At 36.5% G+C, this 24,525-nt stretch overlaps 1 protein-coding gene across 6 annotated transcripts in view; it reads left to right on the top strand.

Annotated features, from left to right (window-relative positions):
* ARFGEF1 (ARF guanine nucleotide exchange factor 1) overlaps nt 1–24,525 on the top strand; it is a gene marked incomplete at its 5' end in the record, with an annotated part of 93,468 nt that overhangs the window by 58,027 nt on the left and 10,916 nt on the right. For 5 of the 6 annotated variants that reach the window (XM_080610049.1, XM_080610047.1, XM_080610048.1 and 2 more), the window contains 21 exons: nt 40–179; nt 285–393; nt 1,415–1,616; nt 2,671–2,782; nt 3,992–4,197; nt 4,298–4,382; nt 5,009–5,180; nt 5,768–5,919; nt 9,055–9,183; nt 12,338–12,496; nt 12,881–13,031; nt 16,386–16,476; nt 17,235–17,275; nt 17,373–17,542; nt 18,090–18,241; nt 18,403–18,575; nt 19,503–19,663; nt 20,331–20,461; nt 21,511–21,640; nt 22,498–22,633; nt 22,719–22,857. In XM_080610049.1, the coding sequence (XP_080466175.1) occupies nt 40–179; nt 285–393; nt 1,415–1,616; nt 2,671–2,782; nt 3,992–4,197; nt 4,298–4,382; nt 5,009–5,180; nt 5,768–5,919; nt 9,055–9,183; nt 12,338–12,496; nt 12,881–13,031; nt 16,386–16,476; nt 17,235–17,275; nt 17,373–17,542; nt 18,090–18,241; nt 18,403–18,575; nt 19,503–19,663; nt 20,331–20,461; nt 21,511–21,640; nt 22,498–22,633; nt 22,719–22,857 (2,941 nt within the window). Of the gene's footprint in view, nt 1–39; nt 180–284; nt 394–1,414; nt 1,617–2,670; nt 2,783–3,991; nt 4,198–4,297; nt 4,383–5,008; nt 5,185–5,767; nt 5,920–9,054; nt 9,184–12,337; nt 12,497–12,880; nt 13,032–16,385; nt 16,477–17,234; nt 17,276–17,372; nt 17,543–18,089; nt 18,242–18,402; nt 18,576–19,502; nt 19,664–20,330; nt 20,462–21,510; nt 21,641–22,497; nt 22,634–22,718; nt 22,858–24,525 lie in introns of all 6 variants that reach the window. The other variant, XM_080610046.1, reaches the window with a different exon arrangement.

The raw sequence follows: 24,525 nt of genomic DNA, 5'->3' as shown, positions 1-24,525 counted from the left end.
TTTTTTTTCTAAGTTTGACAATGTCCCTTTGTTTTATAGATGCCCAGAGTGTTGTTGACATCTATGTGAACTATGATTGTGATTTAAATGCAGCAAATATATTTGAAAGGCTGGTTAATGACCTATCAAAGATTGCTCAAGGAAGGGGTAGCCAAGAACTTGGCATGTCCAATGTTCAGGTAAAAATTTCACCCAAACTTTAGGAAGCTTCTTGGGTTTTGCCATGATAGTTTAAGACTAAGCTCTCCGTTCCACTCATGTATTGCTTTTAAAATCTTTTCTAGGAATTAAGTTTGAGAAAAAAAGGATTGGAATGCTTAGTTTCGATCTTGAAGTGCATGGTGGAGTGGAGTAAGGATCAATATGTAAATCCCAACTCTCAGACAACACTTGGTAAGACGCAAGATGTGATTCTTCTGCCTTTAATCCAGAGATGCTTAAAGCTCAAGGAATTTAGTGCATTTTTCCAGTATTTTGATACTGCTGGTTTCCAGATAGGTAAAACCTCTTGCATTAAAAAAGAGAATAAACTTTTTTTTTTCTTTGGTAGAAATATTGGTAAGTTGGATTAATGTAATTTGAACAAGATGTCATAAATTGTCTTTTCTTAATCATGTGAAGTCCTAGAAAGCTACTACACTGAAAATGACTAAATCCTGTTATTTTCTATATTTGTAATTTTAAAAGGCTCACAAAACTTACTTTGAAGCTCCCTTAATTTCATCTAACATCATATTGATCAAATTACTACTGAAGCAAGCTGAATGGAGAGAATTTTTTCATTAATATATAGTTGTAGGATTTTCAATGTTGTAAGCAGTGAAGTAACAAAATCATTACGTGTTTTAATCTGGTTTCCATCTGACCTGAGAGAAAAAATACTGAGGTTATGGTAGAATTTTCAGATTGAGCAGGTAATATTGGTAGGTGAAGTAATAACCTTTTTAGAGGTGATTATCACAGCTGCTGCTGTGAACTGAGAGCACCAGCTCTTTGGCATGTGTGATCATAAACACTTTTAGACACTCCGTTTCAAAAACAGCGTGATTTGCTTCAGGTCAAAAGTAACATCAGACTTGAAAATAAAAGGAAAGATCTGTAATTGAGTTTGATGGTGCCATGGTTGTTTCGTTGTTTTTTTTCTAAGTGTTTACAAATTATAGTTGTAATTTAAGGCTTAAATTTCAGGTATGTGAAGGACTGGAAGAATCCTCCTTGATACGTTGTAGTGATTTTTTTTGTTATTTTCCCAATCAAAACAAAAGCAGAATAATTATGTAAAAACAAATGGATAATTGAAGATAACCCTCGTGAGTTTTAGAAGCCTTCAGAGACGATCTGAAGAATAACCTGTGATTTTAATTTCTTTTCATTGTATGTATTTTGTATGTATGTAACCCTTTTCAATTTACAGGCCAAGAAAAACCGACGGAGCAGGACAGCAACGAAACCAAACACCCTGAGACAATTAATAGATATGGAAGCTTAAACTCCTTGGATTCTACTGCTTCATCTGGAATTGGCAGTTATAGCACACAGATGTCTGGCACTGACAACCCAGAGCAGTTTGAGGTCCTAAAGCAACAAAAGGAAATAATAGAACAAGGAATTGACTTGTGAGTGCCCTTTTATCACCCATGGGAGGGTGGATTCTTTTGGAGCTATGAAGATTCCTGGGTTTTTCTTCCTTCTCCTCATAGATACTCATCTTGTGTTAGGAAAAAAACTGGATGTAACAGCACTTCCTCTGGTGAAAGAGTGCTGAATGGTGTCCCCTTTGGAGCCTGTCAACAGTGTTTTGTGTTAACCTAATTCCTCACAGCTAGAAGATGAGTACTCTGAATGTTTGTTCTTTTTTCTCCAGACCTGCTTGTCTAAAATAAGATTTTTATATTTGGATAAAAAGAACATTGAACTCGTGATCAATTGAATACAACCTGTTCTAGTATACACATTACTGATGAAAGTATCTGTATGCTTAATTTCATGCTTCTTCTGATTAATTAATTTGTCATAATTAGAACTGGGAGATAACATTTTTCTGTGCAGCCTGACATGAATCTTCTGTGTGATTTTAGCTTTGTCACCTTGCCTGCTTAGTGAGGGCACTTTATGCAAAAATAAAAGTTTCTGCAGTATAGTTCTCAAACCTGAACAACATCTGTTAGTCCTCCAGGGTTTCAGCTTCTGTCAGTTACGTGGTTCCATGTCTGTGTACATTTGCATTCTTGCAGGCGACTCATGGATTTCCTGATTGTTTCATACAGATTGAACCAAAAGCAACAGAGCATAATTGTTCCATTCCAAGCCAAGACTTTGCTATTTCTGTGAAATACTTTTTTCTTCACGAGTGCTAGAGTAAATCATACTGTTTAGGACACTTTAGTGGGAGTTGCGTAGATGCCATGCTGGCAGTTATGTAGCAGAGAGGAAGAGGAGGCTGTTTACAGGGGAAAAAATATAAAATCATCCAATGATAAAGGGAATAATAATCGTAGAAGGGAATAGCATATTCCTATCTAATGCACAGTTTGATGAAGGAAAAATATTTAATACATAGATTTTTCATTACCTCATCCAAAATCATTGAATCTTTTTACTTAAGCTGGTGCGGCTTTGTGTATGGCTAAGTGTGTTAACTCTCATTCCATCCTGATCTTCCTTGTACAGATTCAATAAGAAACCAAAGAGGGGGATTCAGTACCTGCAAGAGCAAGGAATGCTTGGCACTACCCCTGAAGATATTGCTCAGTTCTTGCATCAAGAGGAAAGATTAGATTCAGTAAGAAAACTCTTCTCCTGATGGTTGTTCTTGCTCATGATGATGGTTTTATACTTATTGCAAATCACATTATAGTGTTTTGAAGAGCCCAATTTTATTGTACAGTGAAGAAAAGGAGACTTCCCTCTACAAATTCTAAAATTGTAAGCTCAAGGAATTTGGAGTATGCATTAGAGCTATACACTGTACTATAACGTCCTGCAGTTCGTCGAAGGGTAAAGGGAGGCTGACCTATTTAAGCTGACTCAAAACTTGTACTTAGTTGGTAATACAGCTAGAAGCAACTTACTAAACAGTGTATACTTTAGTCCAGTAAGGGACTGCCAGAAGTAACTGTCCTTCAGAGACAGCTAAAAAATAACGTCATGCAACAGCATGAAAAGCATTTTTTTGCTGCCTCCCAAAAGAAAGTTACTTAATCTAGATTAGTTCTTTAATTTTATTTACAACTAGCAGCTGTTGCTGGACTTGGAAGAGGCCTGCAATACTGGCTGAGGGGGGTAGGAATATGTCGTGGATATTGTCATGAAAAACTTTGCTTTGTGAAATGGCAGTCTGCACCACTGTGCTTAGTAGCCACTCCCATTGTTCTGTAAGGAAAGGCTTGCATATGTGCCCATGCTTGCAACTGTGACTGAAGTCACAAATTTCAGTATTAGAACTTAGAATCAGGCATCAAAACAGATCTTTAAGCTCAGTTTATATATACAGACATCTTTATATGAATGCACAGTATTTTTCACTGTACTCTGTTGTGTTGACAGTGATCAACTTGGATGCATTCATGTGCCAGCTGTTTGAGCATTACTTAAATCTATTTGAGATCTGTACTCTAGTGGAGACAAAGTTTAGTAAACTTTTCGTTCGTGTAGTGTTCCCTAACTACAAAAATCATTACAGCAAAGAAGAAATAATCATTGGTAATACTCACTTTGTCTTTTGCACTCATGGAATTCACCTATTAGAAAAAATGGTACATGAGTAAACTGAGAGAAAAAGGAACATAGGCAGATACGTATGAGCATGTAAGAGTATTATGAAGTAATATATGGCCAAAATACTTTGCTTGGAGAGTAGAGGAGAAACAAAAATACATCATATTTAACTGCCTCGTCTTTTGTGGAACGTGTGGGCATGACTTTGTTGTTCACATTTACATTTTTTTTTCATTGTAAATGCACTAGTTTGTCTTTCCTGTTCTTATTTTAGACTCAGGTTGGGGAGTTCCTGGGAGACAATGATAAATTTAACAAAGAAGTCATGTATGCATATGTGGACCAACATGACTTCTCAGGAAAGGATTTTGTTTCAGCTCTGCGTATGTTTCTAGAGGGATTCCGTCTTCCAGGAGAGGCTCAAAAAATTGATCGCCTGATGGAGAAATTTGCTGCTAGATATTTAGAATGTAACCAAGGGTAAGCCGTACTTTGTCTTCATAACTTTGGAAAGATGAATAATAAGTAAAAATTCCTAATATGTTAAATCTGCTGTTCTTTTTCTCCTTTCTGCCTTCAGGCAAACTCTTTTTGCTAGCGCAGATACTGCGTATGTTTTAGCTTATTCAATTATCATGTTGACAACGGATCTTCACAGTCCACAGGTATGTTGCTAGAAAAATATTTGTGTACTCACAGACATCCAACTTTCAGGCTTTGTGACAATGTAGTTGTAAAAGCTTCGTGTCCAACACCAACATTTGACACCAACATGTGTAAGAAATGAGGTTTTATCCATCTTTTGAGTAACAATATGTGTTTCATGGGTGTTGAGATTTTTAAGTTCTTTTGATTAGACCTTTCTGTAAGGTATCATTTCCCTGCTCTCTGAACAGGAATTGTATGGTTGTATTTGTATGATTTGCTTTCATATTATGGCACTCACAGTAGCAATCTAACCTGCAGTCAAAGCCTAATATTTGAAGTTGAGGTAATAGCTAGCTTGGTCTGTATAACAAGATAAAAACACTTCTTTTTAGTAATGTATGTCTTATTGATCTGCAGATCATACTGAATGTTTGTGTATGTTGTAATGTTCACATGGCCTTGTGTTATTTTGTAGACTGACAGTGTAGTCTCACATATGTTAGATACTCAAAAATGTCTTCTGAATCAGCAGGCTTGTCCTTGATGGCAACTTTTCATCTGTTTGGGTGCTTTATGAGCAGCATTGTAGCTGCTATGAACTTGCCTCATTTGTTGATATTAATAGCTGCTTTCTGGGTTTCAGGTTAAGAATAAAATGACAAAAGAACAGTATATTAAAATGAATAGAGGTATCAATGACAGTAAAGATCTCCCTGAAGAATATTTGTCTGCTATCTATAATGAAATAGCTGGAAAGAAGATTTCAATGAAAGAAACAAAAGAATTAACAATACCCACAAAATCCAGTAAACAAAGTAAGTTGCTGCAGTGTTAGCTTTCTTCAAAGTGTTGTCTTTACAGTTCAATGAAACAATCTCCTTTTTAAAATGAGAAATGAAGCAAGCGCCACTTACTTAATTCAAAATGAGTCCTAACTCCTAGTTTCATAACCTTTTTCCTTTTAATGTAAATGCATGATGTTCAAACCTGTGTTAAATGCAAGTGTTATTTTCACTTCCCCTTGTAGCTGAATTCCTTGTATTCAGTGCATTGACCATGGAGAAGACAGATTTTGCTGCTGAACAGCAACATAAGAAAACGCCTTTGAGGGCTTTATGATGTAACGATGTTGCTGATAGGCATAGGGCATAAAACACGCAGTAGTTGTGCCTTTTATTTCTAAGGTGGCCATTGTTTTTTCCTGCAATAACCATTTTATACATTATTTTGACTTAAATTTTATCTATATTGTAAAAGAAATATTTTGCTGGTGTGTTAATTTTGGGAAGTACAACTAATATAAAAAATGCATCAGAGTATGGCTTAATGACAAATTTTGAATTATATTTCTGAAGACACCATTGTTAAACGTGTGCAAATGAGAGAAAAAATGTGTTTACAGGTGTTGCTAGTGAAAAACAGAGAAGACTTCTATATAACTTGGAAATGGAACAAATGGCTAAAACAGCTAAAGCACTTATGGAGGCAGTGAGCCACGTTCAGGCACCTTTTACTAGTGCAACACACCTCGAGCATGTGAGACCCATGTTTAAGGTGAGATGCATGTTTTGATACTCACTGAGAATATCACAGTTTCTTAACACAAAATACTGACTGTCAGGGTTTGTTGAAAATACTTGTTGAAAAGATTTGCATTTGTTATGTTATAATCATTTTGTAAGTTGTTTAACTTGCTTCAGGAAAGAAGGGATTTTGAGCCTTCTACTGCAGTTTCATTAACCCTGGGATTATCAGAACAAAATTCTGGCCAATGTCTGTTGCAAATTGGTATTTCAGAAAGCCTAGGACTGCCATTTAGTTTGAGGGGAGGTTGCTGGACCTGTATGAAACATTATTCTAAACACCTGCCTTTCTGTTGTGTTTATGCAAAGCTGTCTGCATCCCAAATGCCTTTTCCTTACCAGTGGTTCAGATTTGTAGGCGAGAGTATGTTCAGTAGTGTATTATGCCTCAGTATGCAATTGGATATGGTCTTTGGCATAAGTAACTCATCATGGTTAACTACCACTGGAATAAATTGTTGCACCCTTAATATGTGCTCTCATTTGCTGCCCTTGCACAAGGAGCAGTCCTCATATGACCCCTTTGTGAACTGCTTCAAGGAGAGAAAGTCTCAGGCCACTACTATTACAATGAATAAATGATTCCCTGGAGTTACGTTCTGTGAGGTCAGCTTTTGTGCCAGGCCCAGGCTCATAGAATCATTTAGGTTGGAAAAGACCCTCCAGCTGTCAACGTAACACTACCAAGTCCACCACTAAACCATGTCTGTAAGTGCCACATCTACATGTCTTTTAAATACTTCCAGGGATGGTGACTCAACCACTTACCTGGACAGCTTGTTCCAGTGTTTGACAACTGTTTTTCTAATAGCCAGTCTTAACTTTTCCTGGCACAACTTGAGGCCATTTCCTCTTATTCTGTTGCTTACTACTTGGGAAAAGAGACCAAAACCCACCCTCACTACAACCTCCATTTGGGTAGTTGTAGAGAGTGGTAAGGTCTCCCCTGAGACTTCTCTTCTCCAGACTAAACAACCACAGATCTCTCAGATGCTCCTCATAAGACTTGCTCTCTAGACCCTTCACCAGCTTTATTGCCCTTTCTGGACATGCTCCAGCACCTCAATATCTTTCTCGTAGTCAGGTGCCCAAAACTGCATGTAGTGTTCAAGGCATGGCCTCACCAGTGCTGAGAACAGGGAGATAATCACTTCCCTAGTCCTGCTGGCCACTCTATTTCTAATACAAGCAAGGATGCTATTGACCACCTTGGCCACCTGGGCACACTGAGGATCTAGCTGTAAGATTGCTGTCCATGAGGGAAACCTTTGAGTTCTTTATCACCATATTAATAAAAGTAGAATAGTATTCTCTTTGTACAGAATAACATTAAATGAAGCCTAAAGCCCTTGTTTAGGGTGTCACTTAGCAGAGGTGTACTGTAGGTAATTTCTCTCAGTTGACTTTTTTTAAGGCTGACATGAAATAATTTGCATGCAGGCAATTGTAAAATTCATAGACTATCATTCCTTAAGATACCAGACCTATTACTCTATAATGTTCCTAGCCTTTAGTATCTGAAAAGTATGTTTGCAAATTCATTTTCAAAGGAGCAAAATACAAAGCATCGGGGTAAATTAACACCCTAAACATATTTTGTGAAGGTGCTATGAATAAAAAGCCTTCTTACTTACAGATTTTTATTAGTTCATAAAATAATCAATGTACTGAGGACAATGTATGTTGAACAGAGAGCTGTCTTCTCAAAAAAGTGAGAACTGCAGAATTTAAATATTTCATATTTTTTATTTAGACGTTTTAAATTTCATTTCAGCAAAGCTTTATAAATTTCTGGGTATCTCTTTCACCCATTGATGCAAACTTAAAACTTATCATTATAACTATATTTACAGATAGATTTGGTAACTTACTAAAACAGAAGAAAAATTCACTTTATGCACCCACGTAAGTAGCCAAAAATTGTCTGGTTTAGAGACTTAATTTTCACCTTTAAGGACAAAGCAGTCTATTACAAATAACAGCATAAATCTAATTATAAAGCATACTTATACCAATCTCTAGATAGTTCTTAAAGTATTTCAATTTTACGATTTTTAAAATCAGCGTAGGTTTCAATAGGAATGAAAAATTAGAAAAGGAGGGAGGAGAAACATATATTTCTGGAACATAAAATCGTAGAATAATTTGGGTTGGAAGGAACCTTTAACGGTCATGCAATAGGAAATCAAGTCCTGGATCTAAGAATGCATCTGATGCCTTTAATATTGTTCCAGAGTTATGGCTTGGTGAGTGCAAGTGTTAAATATTTCTCTGGGTTTTTGGTTTTGGAATTGCTGGCTTAAATGAAACCAAAGCTCTGTGGTGCATCATTTTATTATGAAATGAAGTGTGAAATATATTGCTCCCTGCTGTGCCCATTGACTATTTCATCTGGGCTCTCTTCAGGTGAAATTATTTCTAAAATCATCCAGATATCCTGGGGTTTCAATCCATGACCACGTGCAGTTATGGCAGGATCCTCTGCATCTTCTGGTTGATTTTTCTGCGTGTGGGAGAGGGAGCCTTGATCACAAGGACAGGACCACGTGGACTCTCCTGCATTAATATTTACTTGGGTCTATTACAGTCTTAGTACCAACTAAAGAGGAATGGCAAACATCTACAGTTCCTTAGATGCAAAAAGATTGAGGGCCAAGGGCAAGAAAATTAAAACAATCCATTGCACACTGTTGGTTCTTGCAGTGACTATTGACTCAACCTTTTTACAATGAGAAATGACTCAATCTTTTTACAATGAGAAATAAAAATAATCCTGAGTGTACCAAACCTCCCGTAGACATCTAAATGACATAGAGTTTTGGGGGCTTTGGGGGGGGGGATTGGTTTTTTTTTTCAAGGTATCTGAAAATGGGTGTGTGTGTTGGTTCGTAAGGGAGAGTGTTTTTGAGGGGAGCATCAAGCTACATTACTTCTGTTCTATGCTTCATGTCTATTCTATTCCATTTCTCTTTTGGCAAAACGTACCTTCAAGGTTAATGATGTGAGTTAAGGACAGGATTTACACTTTATCAAGCTGTTGAAAGTGTATCATTCCCTTCAAATGCCAACAGTTGCTAATGGAGCTTTTATTTTGCATATGTTGCAGTTGGCATGGACACCCTTTCTGGCTGCATTCAGTGTGGGTCTACAGGACTGTGATGACACAGAAGTTGCCTCTCTTTGTTTGGAGGGTATACGATGCGCAATCCGCATTGCTTGCATTTTCAACATTCAGGTAAAAAATTTGAGATTGAGACAATACTTTGATTTATGTACTAGTAAAATGTTACTGAGCTTCTAGGAGTCCTTGTATGCACTGCAATACCTAGAGACTGCCTGCTTCTGCAATTACTACTTCATCTGATGTTTGACTGGAAGTGCTTTAAAGTGCCTTTAATTTTTCCTGGTGTTTTGTAACTAGTAGGTGGCTGCCATGCCTATGTACTGAATTTTTGTATCCCCACAAGTTGAATACTTCATGTCAAAGTATTTTCTTTCTAGCTTTATTACAAAGCTGTTTACCTTTGTTGTGATTCATAAAATGAGTCTTTCTAACCTGTTCCATAAGTAAAATAGTATCTCTGTGAACTGTGTTTGAAATACTGATCCCAACTTCAGAGAGATTATACTAATCTGAGACTTCTATTATTGGATACCATTTTAACAGTTGTGGCACTGGAAATGTCATTCCTGATGTAATGCATGAATGTATCTTGCATTAAGCACAAGGCCAAGAATTCCAGACCCTCTGGCTCCAGAGTGTAATTCTGTTTAAGCTTGGGGGGGGAGCACACTTTTTTCACCGCATTTTAAAATCATTGGTAGTGAATATATAATTATGTTATTGTAGACTATTAGTTAATAAATGGAGTACTGGTCTGCAATAAATCCATTGTAAGGATAGCTGAAGAGAGGGGGCATGCAAAATTCATGTTTGACATTGCATTATTTCATGTGTGCATTGAAAACATTTAAAAAACAAAACAACAAAAACAAAAACCAGCCTCATAAGACTAACTTTCAGTAAAAACTGTTGAACTGTGATATGGTAGTGAATGCTTTGCTTCCTTCTCCCCTTGCACTTGTATTTAGCAGTTCAGATAACTTACCATCACTAACGTGGAAAATCACACTGGGAATTCTGATATAGCTGCTTAAAAAAGCCCATTTGAGATCATGTAAGGTTTCCTTCCTCTGTCTTTCCACTTCATTTCACCCTCCCACCCCCCAAGCTGAACAGAGTTAAAAATCTGATTAATAGAGCCTTCCCTGGAGCCTTCAGTAGTACAATGAAATTCACATTCCTGTTATTTTGTTTCTAAGTTGTAAAAGTGGAACTGGTACAAGTATCAGTTTCAGCAGCTGCAGAGATTGGCTCCCAGACCCTGCAGTGGTCTGCCTTGGATGGGGATGGCGAGGACACATGTGGTGAGATAGCCATGCTCCAAGAACCTACCAAAATCAGTTGTTCCCTTGCATTGGCTTGGGACAGACTTGATTGAACTGGAGGCATTTCAAAACCCACACTTCTTATTTGCTGAAATTTAAAAACTTTTGGTTTGTTTTTTCAATATAAGTGGTATTACTACTTGTTTTCCTATGGGAATTCTGTTTGGTTGATATCATTAAAAACAATATTGGTTTGTTGATGCTTTCAGTATGTTACGTATGATCCAGGATTATTCCATTGCACAAGGTCCTGATTAGATGGCAGTGTAGTCTGACTTCAGATGCCAGATAGGTCTAGTGGTTTGAAGTAGACTGGCAGATCTGCACTTGAGCTGACTTTTAGGGATCTTTTCTATTGGAAGCAGAATTTTCCTCTGGTGCTTAACTGGTGCTGGCAGCTTTTCTATTTCATTGAATAAATATGTAGAAGTTAAGATTGATGTCTAAGAACAGTTAACATTAGTTTACACATCTTGAGAGATAATAGAGGGAGCTGTAGACTTTTAGTTTTAAGAAAATTCTGGAAGTACACAATACAGTTTAAACTCTGCATGTTCACCTCTAAAACATCAGTTAAAGAGTGTTTTTAATTATTTATGCTTTTAATCTTAGACTGTCACAGAGTCTGGCTTTTGTCTTTAAGCATCTGGGACAAGATACACATCAAAAGGATGTACTTAATTTGCTTATATCATATGGTTTTACTTTCTGGTTGATGAGCACATTGTACATTTCTTGTACTTTGATGGCTTAGAGAAGGGACAGAGAGGGGAATACCTGTATGGAACAGAAAGAGAAGGTAGAACTGAAAATATTTTTTTTTACAGAAGATACACAGTTTGAAGACTCTAAAGCTTCTTTGCATAGTACTCTTTCCATGAAACTTCCATTTTTCTGTGCTTATACATCATTTGCTATTCCTTTGACAGCACATACCCTGTAGTAGTAATTGGGTTTGAATGTGGCAGCCATGCTATGTGGCTCAGTGAGACTCCACCCTTTCTATTACTGCCACCTGTTGTGGTGTTTGTCTTTTCTTTGTGAAACAGATATTCTTCCTAGGACTTTATGTATTTTATATTTGGTTTTATTATGTGCTTAATGATTTATTTATTTCAAAATAGTCTTAAACATCCAAACAGCTAAATATATTTCATAGTTGTCGTTTGTTTCTCTGATGACCAACAACTCTGATTTCACTTTATGGCCTTCGGGTCATACATAAATGGGAGAGTAAAATTCATGTCTGAGCTCAACTGTAATCCCTTTTATCATTGTAGTTGGTTCATATGGGATCTTAGAAGTTTCTTTTGGTATTCATAGGTACCCTATACATAAAAATCAGGCACCACATGTGAACTTCCCTTTTTTGTAGGAGTGATTTCACCTGCTTAGATTATAGGTCACTTGCTGTTCACCCACCCATGGCAGTCTTGCCTCACAAGCTTCTGGAGAACTCCAAATTGTGTGGATTGAAACAACTAAAGAGCAGTTTTGTGGAACTGGCAAAACCTGCCTTTTAGTTATATTACTTAGATTCTGTTGCCAAAATGATCCTACAACTTGAGAGAGTCTGCTAAGGCAGAATTTTCAGAGTAGGTCCAGGTATAGCACAAGAGCGTTAAAAAAATTAAGCCATGTTTCTTCTGAAACAGCATCCTGTTTCCTAAAAAAAAAAAAAACCCTAAAAAAACAGAGAAAGTGTTGTATTCTTTCAGACATTACACATCATTGTCCTGAATAGAGAGAGCCTGGTTTCATCCCACAGCTTACTACAGAAGAAGATGAGACATTTTCACTATGTAGAATGCTTTAGAAATTCAGTTCTAGGAAGAAAAAGTAAACAATATAGCTGCTGAAATCACACAGATTGCACTAAGAACCAAGAAACTGAGAAAATACTTACCAGACAACTTTTCTGTTTTCCCTCCCATTTGTAGCTTGAAAGAGATGCCTATGTCCAAGCATTAGCAAGATTTACATTACTGACAGTGAGTTCTGGTATTACTGAAATGAAGCAGAAGAATATTGACACAATTAAAACTCTCATCACAGTGGCTCATACAGATGGAAACTATTTAGGAAATTCCTGGCATGAGGTACAAAAGTCATTTGTACTTAAACTGTAAGAAAGCACGTGTATTGATTTTGAACATAGTAGTGTGCTTGTTTGTGCATGAAGATAGTGGGTTTTAGGTAAGTGCCAAGTATGTACTTCTGTACATACATAATGTAGAATTGCACATTATGCAGCCAATTAAAGTAGCAAAACATGTCCAAGTGAGAAATTAAATTATGAAAGACTAATCCAATAGTATTTAAATTAGCACTCATTTTGGGGAGAAGAACGGAAATACTTTTCTGACCTTGAGTGCTTAGAATTTTGTATTTCTAAAGATCTGCCTAAAGACTTTTATTTACTTATTTTGTACTATTTCAGACTGCTTTCTGTTGATAAACAACTTCTTTATTTCCTGGGATAGATTCTGAAATGCATTAGTCAACTTGAACTGGCACAGTTAATAGGAACTGGAGTAAAACCCCGCTACATCTCAGGGACAGTGCGTGGCAGGGAAGGTTCTTTTACTGGAACAAAAGATCAGGCACCTGATGAATTTGTGGGGCTGGGACTGGGTAAGTAACGGATATACAAAGTATTTCATTTAACTGGCTTTGTTCAGACAGATATTGAAGTTTGTTCTTTGTTTCTGTTATTGTTGACTGTGAGATTTGGAGACGAGACCATGAAGAAGTTGTTGTAAAACTTTCTTAGACTTTGAATAGACTTACTCCTATTTCTGGAGTATTTGTTTTCTCTGATAAGTATTGCTAGGATGGGTGAGCAAGAAATGTTAGAAAATGATGAATTGTTAATTTCTATTACAATATATCTGACCAAGTAAGAATGGATTGGTGATGGTATGACCAGATTTGAGGATGTTGCAATGTTAGTTCACCAAGTATTTTACCAATCAGGCAAGTTAGTATGTGTAGGTTAAGCATCCTGTTATGAAACTGCAAGAAATCCACAGTACTCAAACCAAGTAGGAGATTATTTTAGCTCAAATGCTGAAATTCTGTTTCCTCCTCTTTTAGTTACTGTGGCACTGAAGAAGTGCCTTTTGTAGGTTGGCTATAGAGCCAAAATATATTCGGTAAATAAGATGTTGTTTCCTATCCCAGAAACCTATACCAGCCTTAGCTTCAGCTCTCTTTAAAAGGTTGATTTTTTTAATTTTTTTTTGTAATAGGGAGACAGCTAAAGGCACACAGGTGTAGGGTATTAGGAAACTATGAAAGCATTAAGGAAGTATGTATAGCTCCATTTGACTTTAGCAAGTTTCCATTTCAGTATGATACTCAGTATCCTCCTGCCTTTTGAATAGCTTAACCCACAGCTGAGCAAGAGCTTTGTGCTCCCTCAAATTTTCATGTAACTATTCTTTTCTTTTTCTAGGAGAAATTATAATTTTACTAACTTTCCTGATTGTAGCCTTCAGCTAGTCCTAGATGTCTGGTTTTGCGTTCTCCTCAGACAGTTTTTCTTACTCTACAGTCTTTTTCTTTCCTTCAGGCTCTCCTTTGGCCTGCCTCTGTACTCCCCTCACCATGCCAAGAGCTGCTGAAGGGAAACCTTGTACCTGAAATTAATGTGTCTGCCAGTGTCTCATATAATGAGCTTCTCCCTGCCGTTCTAATATGCATCTTCCAGTTTATTGTTCCCCAATGACCCATCCAACTTTGCTGTTTCCAAATGCTGGCAGTTTCTGTACGCTGAAGTGACTGGCCTTTTAAGATTTTAAGCCCTAATAGCTCAAGAATGTAAACTGTAGTCAGGTGTCTGTAAATCATATTTGCTAGTTGTTGGTGTAGATCCAGCTCATGAAGACTTTTTTCCCCTCTTTCAACTACATTACTAAGGAAGACAGTCTGTGCCCAAATGCATAAAATGTTTCTCTGAATTGACTTTCTTGAATGCTTGTTACAGTGCATATTTGGAATATGGAAACTTAATTTTTTTTTACTTTTTTATATATATTAGTTTTTAATAATACCACTTCAATATTACAGGAAAATGCCAGCTCAGTTTGGGTTTCATGCATTTAGGCACTGTTAGAATATAATCATTTTTCTCAACTGTTTAGTTTGTTCATTCTTCTCCACAAATTCCGTGTTGCAGATACTTAAATTTTCTTTCTATGATCCTTTGAAACTATGGCTTTCAGGCAACCTTCCTATAAATCTAAATTCTTGTGAGAACCCATATAGCCTATGTCCATGTATACTGACACATATTTTACAGTAAAGAAAGTAGATGTACAATTAGCGTAAGTGAAGTTGCAGTCTACTGACACGAAAGCTTCATCTTTCAAACCAGCTTGAAAATACAAAGCATCACAATCATGTGGGTTGTAAAAGTAGATGATTAAGCATCTTATTCCTTTGTTTCTTTGGTAGGAATATTGTCTGACTTGTAACTGTGAAGTTCAGCTTTCCTTTCTAGTTTCCGTTCACAAAATTGGAAGACAAATCCTGCTGCTCTGAGTAGGTCATAGCCAAATAGTACTTCCCAGATAAGCAGAAATCCTCTTTGGACAAAGGAATGTGATGAATCAGTTTTTCATAAAGCAGAATTATATAGGTGACTCAACGTTTCATTGTAAAAGATCTGGAACATAAAGCTGCTGTAAATCTGTTTCCCAGCATTGTTTAGAAGTCCAGTGATGTAAGGAATTTTCATGCAAACTGGCAGAGTTGGTTAGGGTTACCTAACTTCTTAGAAATAGCACATGAAGTTCACTTCACACAGCTGCTCATTTGATATGTTTCTTAGTTAAAGCATTACCAAGATAGAAGCTAATTGATACTGGCAGCTTTTGTGCCAGTAAAAGAATAGAGATATGAGAGTCTCAGTCAAACCCAACAGCAACAGAAGTTGCTGAAGTACTAGTGTAAGGTTACGTATGTGTGCTTGTATGTACAAAAAGGTTACTGTGCTCTGGAAAAATACTTCAGATAGGTAGTTTATATAGAATGAATAGCCAGTCATCTCCAGCCAATTCCAGGTGTGGAGCACAGCAAGGCTCAGAGACAAACTTTCAGAAGGCAGTCTGAAACGTGAGAGCTTCTTGTCTTTGCGAAGCTCTGAGAACAGAACTGCTGGCCTCCTTACAAGTCTTGTGTTCTCCCCTATCTTTCTGATAGGCAGCCCAAGGAAAAAAATAACAAGAAAATACAGGGTACCCACAATGGTTGCGAGATTCCTCAAGATTCCTGCAAGATTCCTTTTTTTTTTTTTTTATTTTATTTTCTTACAGGGCATGGAGGAAGGCTTGCATAGCCAGATAGCCAGAAATTTGCTCACTGTGATTTAGCATTTTCTTAACATGAGCTTTCCAAGGTGTGGGTGACAGTTTCTAGCCTCGAAACTCAATGCTGCTATTTTTATTTACAGGTTTTTCTCACTATTGTTAGGAGATAATTTTGTCGTACTTGAGAGGTAGCTGTAACATGGAGTTTTAGTGGGAGCTCTTCTCTGTGAATGATTAAAAAACCCTACCAGGATAGATTTACTCACTTGCTGCTAACAAAGTGTGGAAATTCCTCCTCTGTGCAATATTTTCCATCATGTGTTCTGTACTTTCAGTATCAGAATTACCATTGAAATAGCCATTGAAAGATACAGAGAAAAAGGTGGTTCCTGTGCTTGTGGTTTGTTTTTTTTTTCATTTGTATCTATTCACACAGTTGTTCCAATGTGGACAATTTTCTGGGAGTAATACAGTTTATAAATGGGTAAAGAATTTAGAGAATTAGACTGACATGCAACTGTTCAATGAGATGCCAAACTCATGCTCATGTGTTTCTCTTTTTTGTGAATTAGAAATATATTTAATTACACTGGTAGTGGCATGATTTCTCTTCCTCTTTCTTCCCAGCCCTTTCTCTGTTATCTCTTACTTATTTTTCCAATTTTGTTCATTGTAGTTGGTGGAAACGTGGATTGGAAGCAGATAGCAAGTATTCAGGAATCCATTGGTGAAACTAGCTCCCAAAGTGTTGTCGTTGCTGTAGACAGGTATTGCATTAAATTTGCTGTTGCCACCTCAAGCTTTTTAAGCAATATTTCAGTACCCTGTACTAATAATAAGGCCTTATTAGTTTACCCTTAGATGGAAAAAAATATATAAATATTACAACATTAAAGTGCATTTTGGTTTTGTGGGTTTTTCCCTATTTTGTGGAGCCAGAAGTATTTTTGCAGGAAAGAACAGAACAAAGATTAGGCAACAGGCCTTTTCACTGATCTAAAATTATTAGATTGTATATAGGCAAGAATCAATGTCAGTTCAATGAAAGTTGCCTTGCAGTAATCTCACATCAAGTGAACTGGATGCTTAATGTCAAACACATAATAGCTCTTTAGATTTGCAGTATTTCTCCCCTCTTCATAATGTGAAGTGTTTCAAGTATTTGTCATGATAAACAGGAATTGATCACTGGGGAAGTTTGACTTCTGTATTTGGAGCAAGGATGAATAGTCTATAAACTACTGACATTATTCATCAGTCACTGTCAGAGAGGGGATAGTATTAGAATCAGTGCTCTCCTCCCAGTCTCCCCACCTGCTTATGGGAGTTATTTTTAAATATTAAAAGTAATTTAAATATTTCTGATTCTAGTTTCAAAGCTCAGTATTTTTCCACAATTAGTAATTATTTTTAACAAATACAAGTATTTCATGGTGTCTGTATATAGTTTCCAAAAATCTTGAGTACATGTTTAATAGATTCTTTTTTAAGAAATTGTAACAGTGTCTTAAACTGCCCTTTACAGAATATTTACGGGATCTACAAGGTTGGATGGAAATGCTATTGGTAGGTTTTATCTTTCCCCCCTTCCCCATAAACTACAAAGCAGCTTTGTCTTAAACCCTGTGAAAATACTGCATCTGAATCTGTGGTCATTTAACAGTGGATTTCGTTCGCTGGCTTTGTGCTGTTTCCATGGATGAACTGCTCTCTGCTACCCACCCTCGAATGTTTAGTCTGCAGAAGATAGTAGAAATTTCTTACTACAACATGGGCCGGATAAGGCTACAGTGGTCTAGAATCTGGGAAGTTATTGGAGATCATTTTAATAAGGTATTCCTGTTAATAATTATACTGCATGCTCCTTGAATTATTGATAGAAATAAATTTTAGTTAGAGTTTTGTTGGAAAAGCATGTGCTCATCTGAATTACACTGGTTTTTCCTTCCTTCTGTATAAGTAGCTTAACACTTTTTATTGTGACCTAGATCTAGAACTGTCTGCCTTTATTTGTATGTTCTGATTTTTAGAGATGTCATATGAGGTTTGGGATACAAGGCTGTTTTCTGTTCAAGTTTAAATTGACTGTTTATCAGGTGAATATTTGACATGCGTTTTTAATATGGCCTGTTGAAGTCTTTCTGGGCAGCTTGCTTATTTTTAGGAAGTTTTAAATGCTACGATAGATAATGTAGAAAATAGCTTGAATTGGTTAGGGATTATTGAATTGCATTAGCAGTGCAGTTTGTGGAACTGGTTACTGTTTAATTTTGTTAATTTTCCAGTACTGCTTATTTCTCCATTATCAAATGTGAAGGCAGCTTAGGCAGAATGCATTTCTGATGCAAGCTTACTACGTGTTTCTGCTTCACGTTATCAGGTTGGCTGCAATCCCAATGAAGATGTAGCTATTTTTGCAGTGGACTCATTAAGGCAGTTATCAATGAAGTTCTTAGAAAAAGGAGAACTTGCTAATTTCCGATTCCAGAAGGACTTTCTAAGACCGTTTGAACATATCATGAAGAGAAACAGGTAATAACATACAATTAACTAAATCGCTTGGGATCATAAGCACCAACTTCTGAAATTAATGTTTCAAATTGCTTTTGTAAAATCAGTTGCTGGGTGATTATACTATTCTAATTGATGGTGTAATTTAGTTTAAACAATTATTGTTCATTATCTTAATTTAGGTCTCCTACTATTCGAGACATGGTTGTACGCTGTATTGCACAGATGGTAAATTCCCAGGCTGCTAACATTCGTTCTGGCTGGAAAAACATTTTTTCAGTATTTCATCTGGCAGCCTCAGATCAGGATGAAAGTATAGTGGAACTTGCATTCCAAACTACAGGACACATTGTCAGTGAGTATTGGCCATATTCAGATATCATAAAGGTCCATGTGACTCCAGCGACTGAGAAGCTTTGTTTATCTTTGGCTCTACAGCCTGCAGAGTTAAGCCCACTTCGTGCTGTAGAACCAATGTTTTACACTTTTGACCAGTCCTCTGGGAAAATACTTAGGAAATTAATTCAATAAGATTATAGTTATCTGTCTTCCTTTATGCCTTTCAGAAAAAAAAAAAAAAACAAGCTTACCTGTGTATAGCATTCTGGAGTAAAACAAGTCAAACTGTAGATAATTTTACTTAATAGTCACTATAGTCATTTTACTATTATGTTGTTTGCTTATCTTTTTCCTTGTTCCTGAATTGTGCTTGTCTATGTCCCTATTAAGGAAAAAGGGCTGAGCAAGGTGGCACTATGATGATTTTTTAATTCCCATTCTAATTCAGATCTCAGGCTTTAAGTGCCATAAGGGATCTCTTTTTTTCCGTCTCAACCTCTTCAACTTCCTAAAACTTTTTCAGCATTGATGAAGAATGGGTTTGATTTTTTTTTTTCCTCAAAAGTGACGTAAAATAAAGGCAACAGGACCATATTCCTTTTGTAGATGTCACTCTGTGCTCTAGGTATTCCTCTTAGGCTCTGATCATACAGACTATTAAGCAGTAAACCTATTGCTGTGTTCTTGCTTAACTGTTAAAATTTCCCTCATTTAGATTAAATGCTACCTTGTTTTCTTTTAGATACTTACTGTCAAAACAGAATGCCCTCTTGGTGATTTTATGGTTGAGTGTTCATTTTTTAGTTTTTATTACTACTCATGCATTTGACACCACCAATCAATGAACCAGTCTCTCATGACTTCTGTTACAGTCAGTTCGTATTAGAGTTAATAGATTTTAAAGCATGACACATTTTTTCTTCTGTTCACGCTTTTCTCCTAGCAATTGTGTTTGAGAAACACTTCCCAGCAACCATAGATTCTTTCCAGGATGCAGTAAAGTGCTTGTCTGAATTTGCCTGCAATGCAGCATTTCCAGATACTAGTATGGAAGCGATCCGCCTCATTCGCCACTGTGCAAAATACGTATCTGACAGACCTCAGGTATCATCTAACTAAATTAAAAGTGCTTTAATCAGTAGTGCTTTTGCAGAGAAAAAAATACTCATGCGAATCTTACTGGCTTCCCTTCAAGTTTCAGAGATCAATGAGAAATGTGCTTTATTCAGAAGCAATAGGAGTATAAAATGCCACAGGGCTTGAAAGTATCAGGCTTTTTAGTTTTGTTTTTTTTTAATCTCTTCCCCCCATCTCCATCCACAAAGTTCAGCAGTGGCTAGCTTTCCTGAGAGCTGCTGGAACTCAGAGTATCTCAGGATGTGCTCTCTGCGGAGAAATGGAAAGAATGGATAATGGCGTAAGCAAAAACACATTATATCCTCAAAACGTTATGATAGATCCTCACTTTCAGTGCTATCTCTATAAAGAGAGAGTAAGAGACTCACACTGAAGTGCAGGCAAAAATTGATGCTTGAATGTCTCATCTTGTTTGGGTTTGTTTTTTTTTTTTCAGTTTATTTTTCATCATATACTAAGCATTACTTTGAAAACACTTGGCCTTCTTAGTATTATTATTTTGATTGCCAGCTCACCTGAGGTATCAGGGTGTGTACTAATATAGCCAGGATTTTTATTTACAGTCCAAATAGTGTTCTGTTTTGAAAAAATCTAACTCTTATGACTCTGTGTAACCCTATCTTTTCTTCTAAAGGCATTCAAGGAATACACAAGTGATGATATGAATGTAGCTCCCGAAGACAGAGTGTGGGTGCGAGGATGGTTCCCAATCCTGTTTGAGTTGTCATGTATCATCAATAGATGCAAATTAGATGTAAGAACCAGGTAACAATCAGTGTTTGTAATTCAAATTTTAAAAGTCTTACTTCGTACTTTTAAAATTGGAACAACTCTCTTGTAAACACAGCTATCGTAGAATGACTTAGATATTTTAATTTAGGTGATACCACTGTGGGAACACCAAAATCTTTATAAACAGACTTTTTAAAAACACCTTTTAAATAGATGCTGCAATGTAGAAAATCTGTGTTCTTTACATATAAAATCATTCTCTTCCGTTATACTGAATAATGAAGAAAGTTGGGGCTGTTCAGCCTGGAGAAGAGAAGGCTGTGTGGAGACCTAATAGCAGCCTGCCAGTATCTGAAGGGGGGCTATAGGGATGCTGGGGAGGGACTATTCATCAGGGACTGTAGTGACAGGACAAGGGGTAAAGGGTTAAAACTTAAACAAGGGAAGTTTAGATTGGATATAAGGAAGAAATTCTTTACTGAGAGGGTGGTGAGGCACTGGAATGGGTTGCCCAGGGAGGTTGTGAATTCTCGATCCCTGGCGGTGTTCAAGGCCAGGTTGGACAGAGCCTTGGGTGGCATGGTTTAGTGTGAGGTGTCCCTGCCCATGGCAGGGGGGTTGGAACTTAAGGTCCTTTCCAACCCTAACTATTCTATGATTCTATGAAGTTACGTGGTTGTGATGGCATTAAGTTAAATAGATAATTGTTTCACTTCCTTAAATATTCAAATAGCGCCTGTTTAGGATGAATAGCCATGAACTATTTAAATAGTTCATTTGAAATTAAATTAGCACTTAAGTAAATTAAAATACAGTGACTGTTTTGAGTTTATTATAGAATCTATAAACTATTTAAAACAGCTCAGCTGAATTTGCAATCAGTTTATGCATTGAACACAGTGAAATGTGAAGGACAACTTTTAACTTTCCTAACATGTAACGAACAGCATTATTTTAATGTTGAAGGTCAACTCTAAATGCAGTTTATAGTCCGTATATGTTAAATTGTTACATTTGGACATACTTGATCTAATGCATGTCTTTTGTAACTCTTAGTACGTGTTGTTCTTTCTTCATTTCAGGGGCTTAACAGTAATGTTTGAAATAATGAAGACATATGGCCATACTTATGAGAAACACTGGTGGCAAGATTTGTTTCGGATTGTCTTCAGGATATTTGACAACATGAAACTGCCAGAACAGCAGACTGAGGTGAAAAAAAAAGTGGGATCTATATTTATATAGATGAGGTCTATATTTATTGTAGAACACCTGATTAGTAATATAGCTTATCAAGTAATATAAAGCAAACCTCAAAACTTGCATAGTTGACCTGTGGTTTTAGTGAATTTATTTTGTTTTGTTAGCATTCTGTCAGAGGTGTTGTCACTTTTCTCATTTTTTTAAACCATGTGTGTAGAAGCCCTAGTAGTTTACAAACAATAGCAGACTATCACAAAATGCAGCAGATCCAGGGTTTGTAAGAACTGCAGCTTTTACAAATGACGTCTGGAATCAGGGTACAAATCATTTCATGATCAGAAGAAGTAAGATCTGCTAGTTCAAAACTTTTGATGACTAGAGAAATAAAAAATCACAACCAAACAAACAGACAAAAAAGCCTACCCAAAACAGCACTATGTTTCACTACATCTTTTTGATCAGCCAAACAGGTTTTGACCTGCCAAACCAGGACCAGGTACTGTCCTGACAAGGAAGTGAAACAGAAATGTCTTTAGTGTGGATTATGCATAAATTATTAACATTAGAAGTCTGATCAAAATTGTCAGCTGTTTGGGAGTCTCTGACTATTCCCTGGCAAATATTTAGGAGAAACATTGAAAACTTATCTTGCTTTGTCTGTTTCTGTAGTTCTTTAAACGTGCTAGTTAGCAAAGCAAAAGTTGGGGATCCAAGTTTTAGGTGTTTTGAAATAATAGAAAGGAATTGCATGTCACTATGAAGCAATTCAGATTGAGTAAATACAAATATCTGTCTGCCTGCAAGAATGTGTGTCCTAAAAGTTTCATGTTAAAAGAAGTTGTAACTTTTTTTCTTTTTCCTCCTAGAAAGCTGAATGGATGACAACTACTTGCAACCACGCACTTTATGCAATATGTGATGTATTCACACAGTATTTGGAAGTACTTAGTGATGTTCTTTTGGATGATATATTTGCACAGCTGTACTGGTGTGTGCAGCAAGGTAGGACTGAACCAAATTATGCTAAACAATGTTAATGTTTTACTGTGTTGGATGTGAATAAACAAATGCACTGTTTGTCTTTCAGACAATGAGCAACTGGCACGGTCTGGTACAAACTGTTTGGAGAATGTTGTCATCCTGAATGGTGAAAAGTTTACCTTAGAAATCTGGGATAAAACTTGTACTTGCATGCTGGATATTTTCAAAACTACAATCCCTCATGCGTAAGATGATTGTTAATATTTATACTTTGTCAAATAGTTTAGCTAGATGACTTACTGATTTCAAACTGTTAGATATCTAATAGCTGGGGTGAACAAAAAGCTGTTATGTAAGAGAAGCATTCTTGGAATGTAGTGATAAATTATGTGCTAGATATACTACTTTTGTGTTGTAAATGATGGAACTGTTAAAAACTAGAATTGCCATTTGGAGTAAGGGGAAAAAACCCCAAACCTTGAAACTGTAACCTAATTCAGTTTTTAAAAGGTGGATTTTTTGAGAAATACTACCTAATTTTTATGTCATTTTCTTCCCATAAAAGAAGCATGCTACTGATAGGTAGACTTGATAGGAGGCTTTTTCCGCAACATACTAAAATACTGCAACAGTCCAACAGATTTGAGCCTCTGTGGATGATAGTTAACTTCCATCATAGGTTTCTATGAATCCTAATTTTTTAATGAAAATTGTCTGGCGTATTTGGTAACATTTTCCTTTCATGTTTAACTCTACGTGAAATTTCTTGGAACAAGGCATGTACTGTTCTAGGTATTACGTTATACACATACATCTTGGAACAGAATAGCAAGAGATCACACTCAGCATTTTAACAAAGATGAGGGGTTTTTTTCCCCCTATCCTAGCAATACTGAGGTGGAACACCACTAGTTGTCAAATCTGATCGTCTTAATGTTGAACTGTTGTATTATTACTTTTTCTCTGTTTATCAACTAGTTTATAAAATTTGCTACTGGGTATTACCTAGTTCAGGCCTAAAGAAAAACTGAAACAAAAGGGAACCTTTTGCACATCAGTCTTTCCTTAATTTAGAGTTATGTATCAGATAGCACTCTAAGAGAGCTTCATTCGTGCTTAAAAGATGAGTTAAATCATCTGTCACTACCTCACCTACTTTTCTGTGTGAGCAGGTGTGAATTACTTACATCCAAAAAATAGTACTAAGATAAAACTGAAACATCTAGGAATTAGCAGGATAATTTTTTTGCGTTTTGGTAACAGCCAAAAATAGAATTTGAAACCGAGTTTCCAGATGTAAAAGTCCAATTGAATTAGCCGTAACTTACTACGTCCTATACCTGGAAAGATTTTGAAGTAAATACTCACTAGCAGAACATGTGTTTTGATTTCCACATATGATCAAAATTAGGTTTCTGGGTATTCTTACAGGTGAATATTAGAAATCCTTCTAGAGCACCATTTTGGACATCTTACCTTTTAGACACGTTCAAAATACTCTTGTTGCATTTGTGTCAAAGCATATACAGCTAAAAGCATTATTCCCTTTGCTTATGGCACGTCTGCTTTTCAAATGGGTTATTTTTCCAAGGAGGGTATCTAGCTCCTTCCATGGATTTCCATTCTTTACTTCTCCTTTTTCAATCTTTCTGTGCCTTCTTTGAGAACTTCTTTATATTATTCCTTTTTATATTTCTGGGCAGGAGGGGAGTTCCCAACTTTTGCAGGGTAAAGTAAATCTTACTTGGATTTTACACAAGTAATCTCTTGAACATACATAATCAGTCTCCTTTCCTATGAGGAAAGCATGCCTGCTCTTTTCCAAATAATTGTTGGGTGACACAAAAGTGCTGAAAACAGTCTTTTTGTTTTGATGAAAGCTGAAGCTTTTTAGGTGGGTAAGATAAGCATTA

The sequence above is a fragment of the Psittacula echo genome (assembly GCF_963264785.1).
Source record: "Psittacula echo genome assembly, chromosome: 2".
In the NCBI taxonomy this organism is placed as follows: domain Eukaryota; kingdom Metazoa; phylum Chordata; class Aves; order Psittaciformes; family Psittacidae; genus Psittacula; species Psittacula echo.
This window is presented reverse-complemented; position numbering and strand designations above follow the sequence as displayed.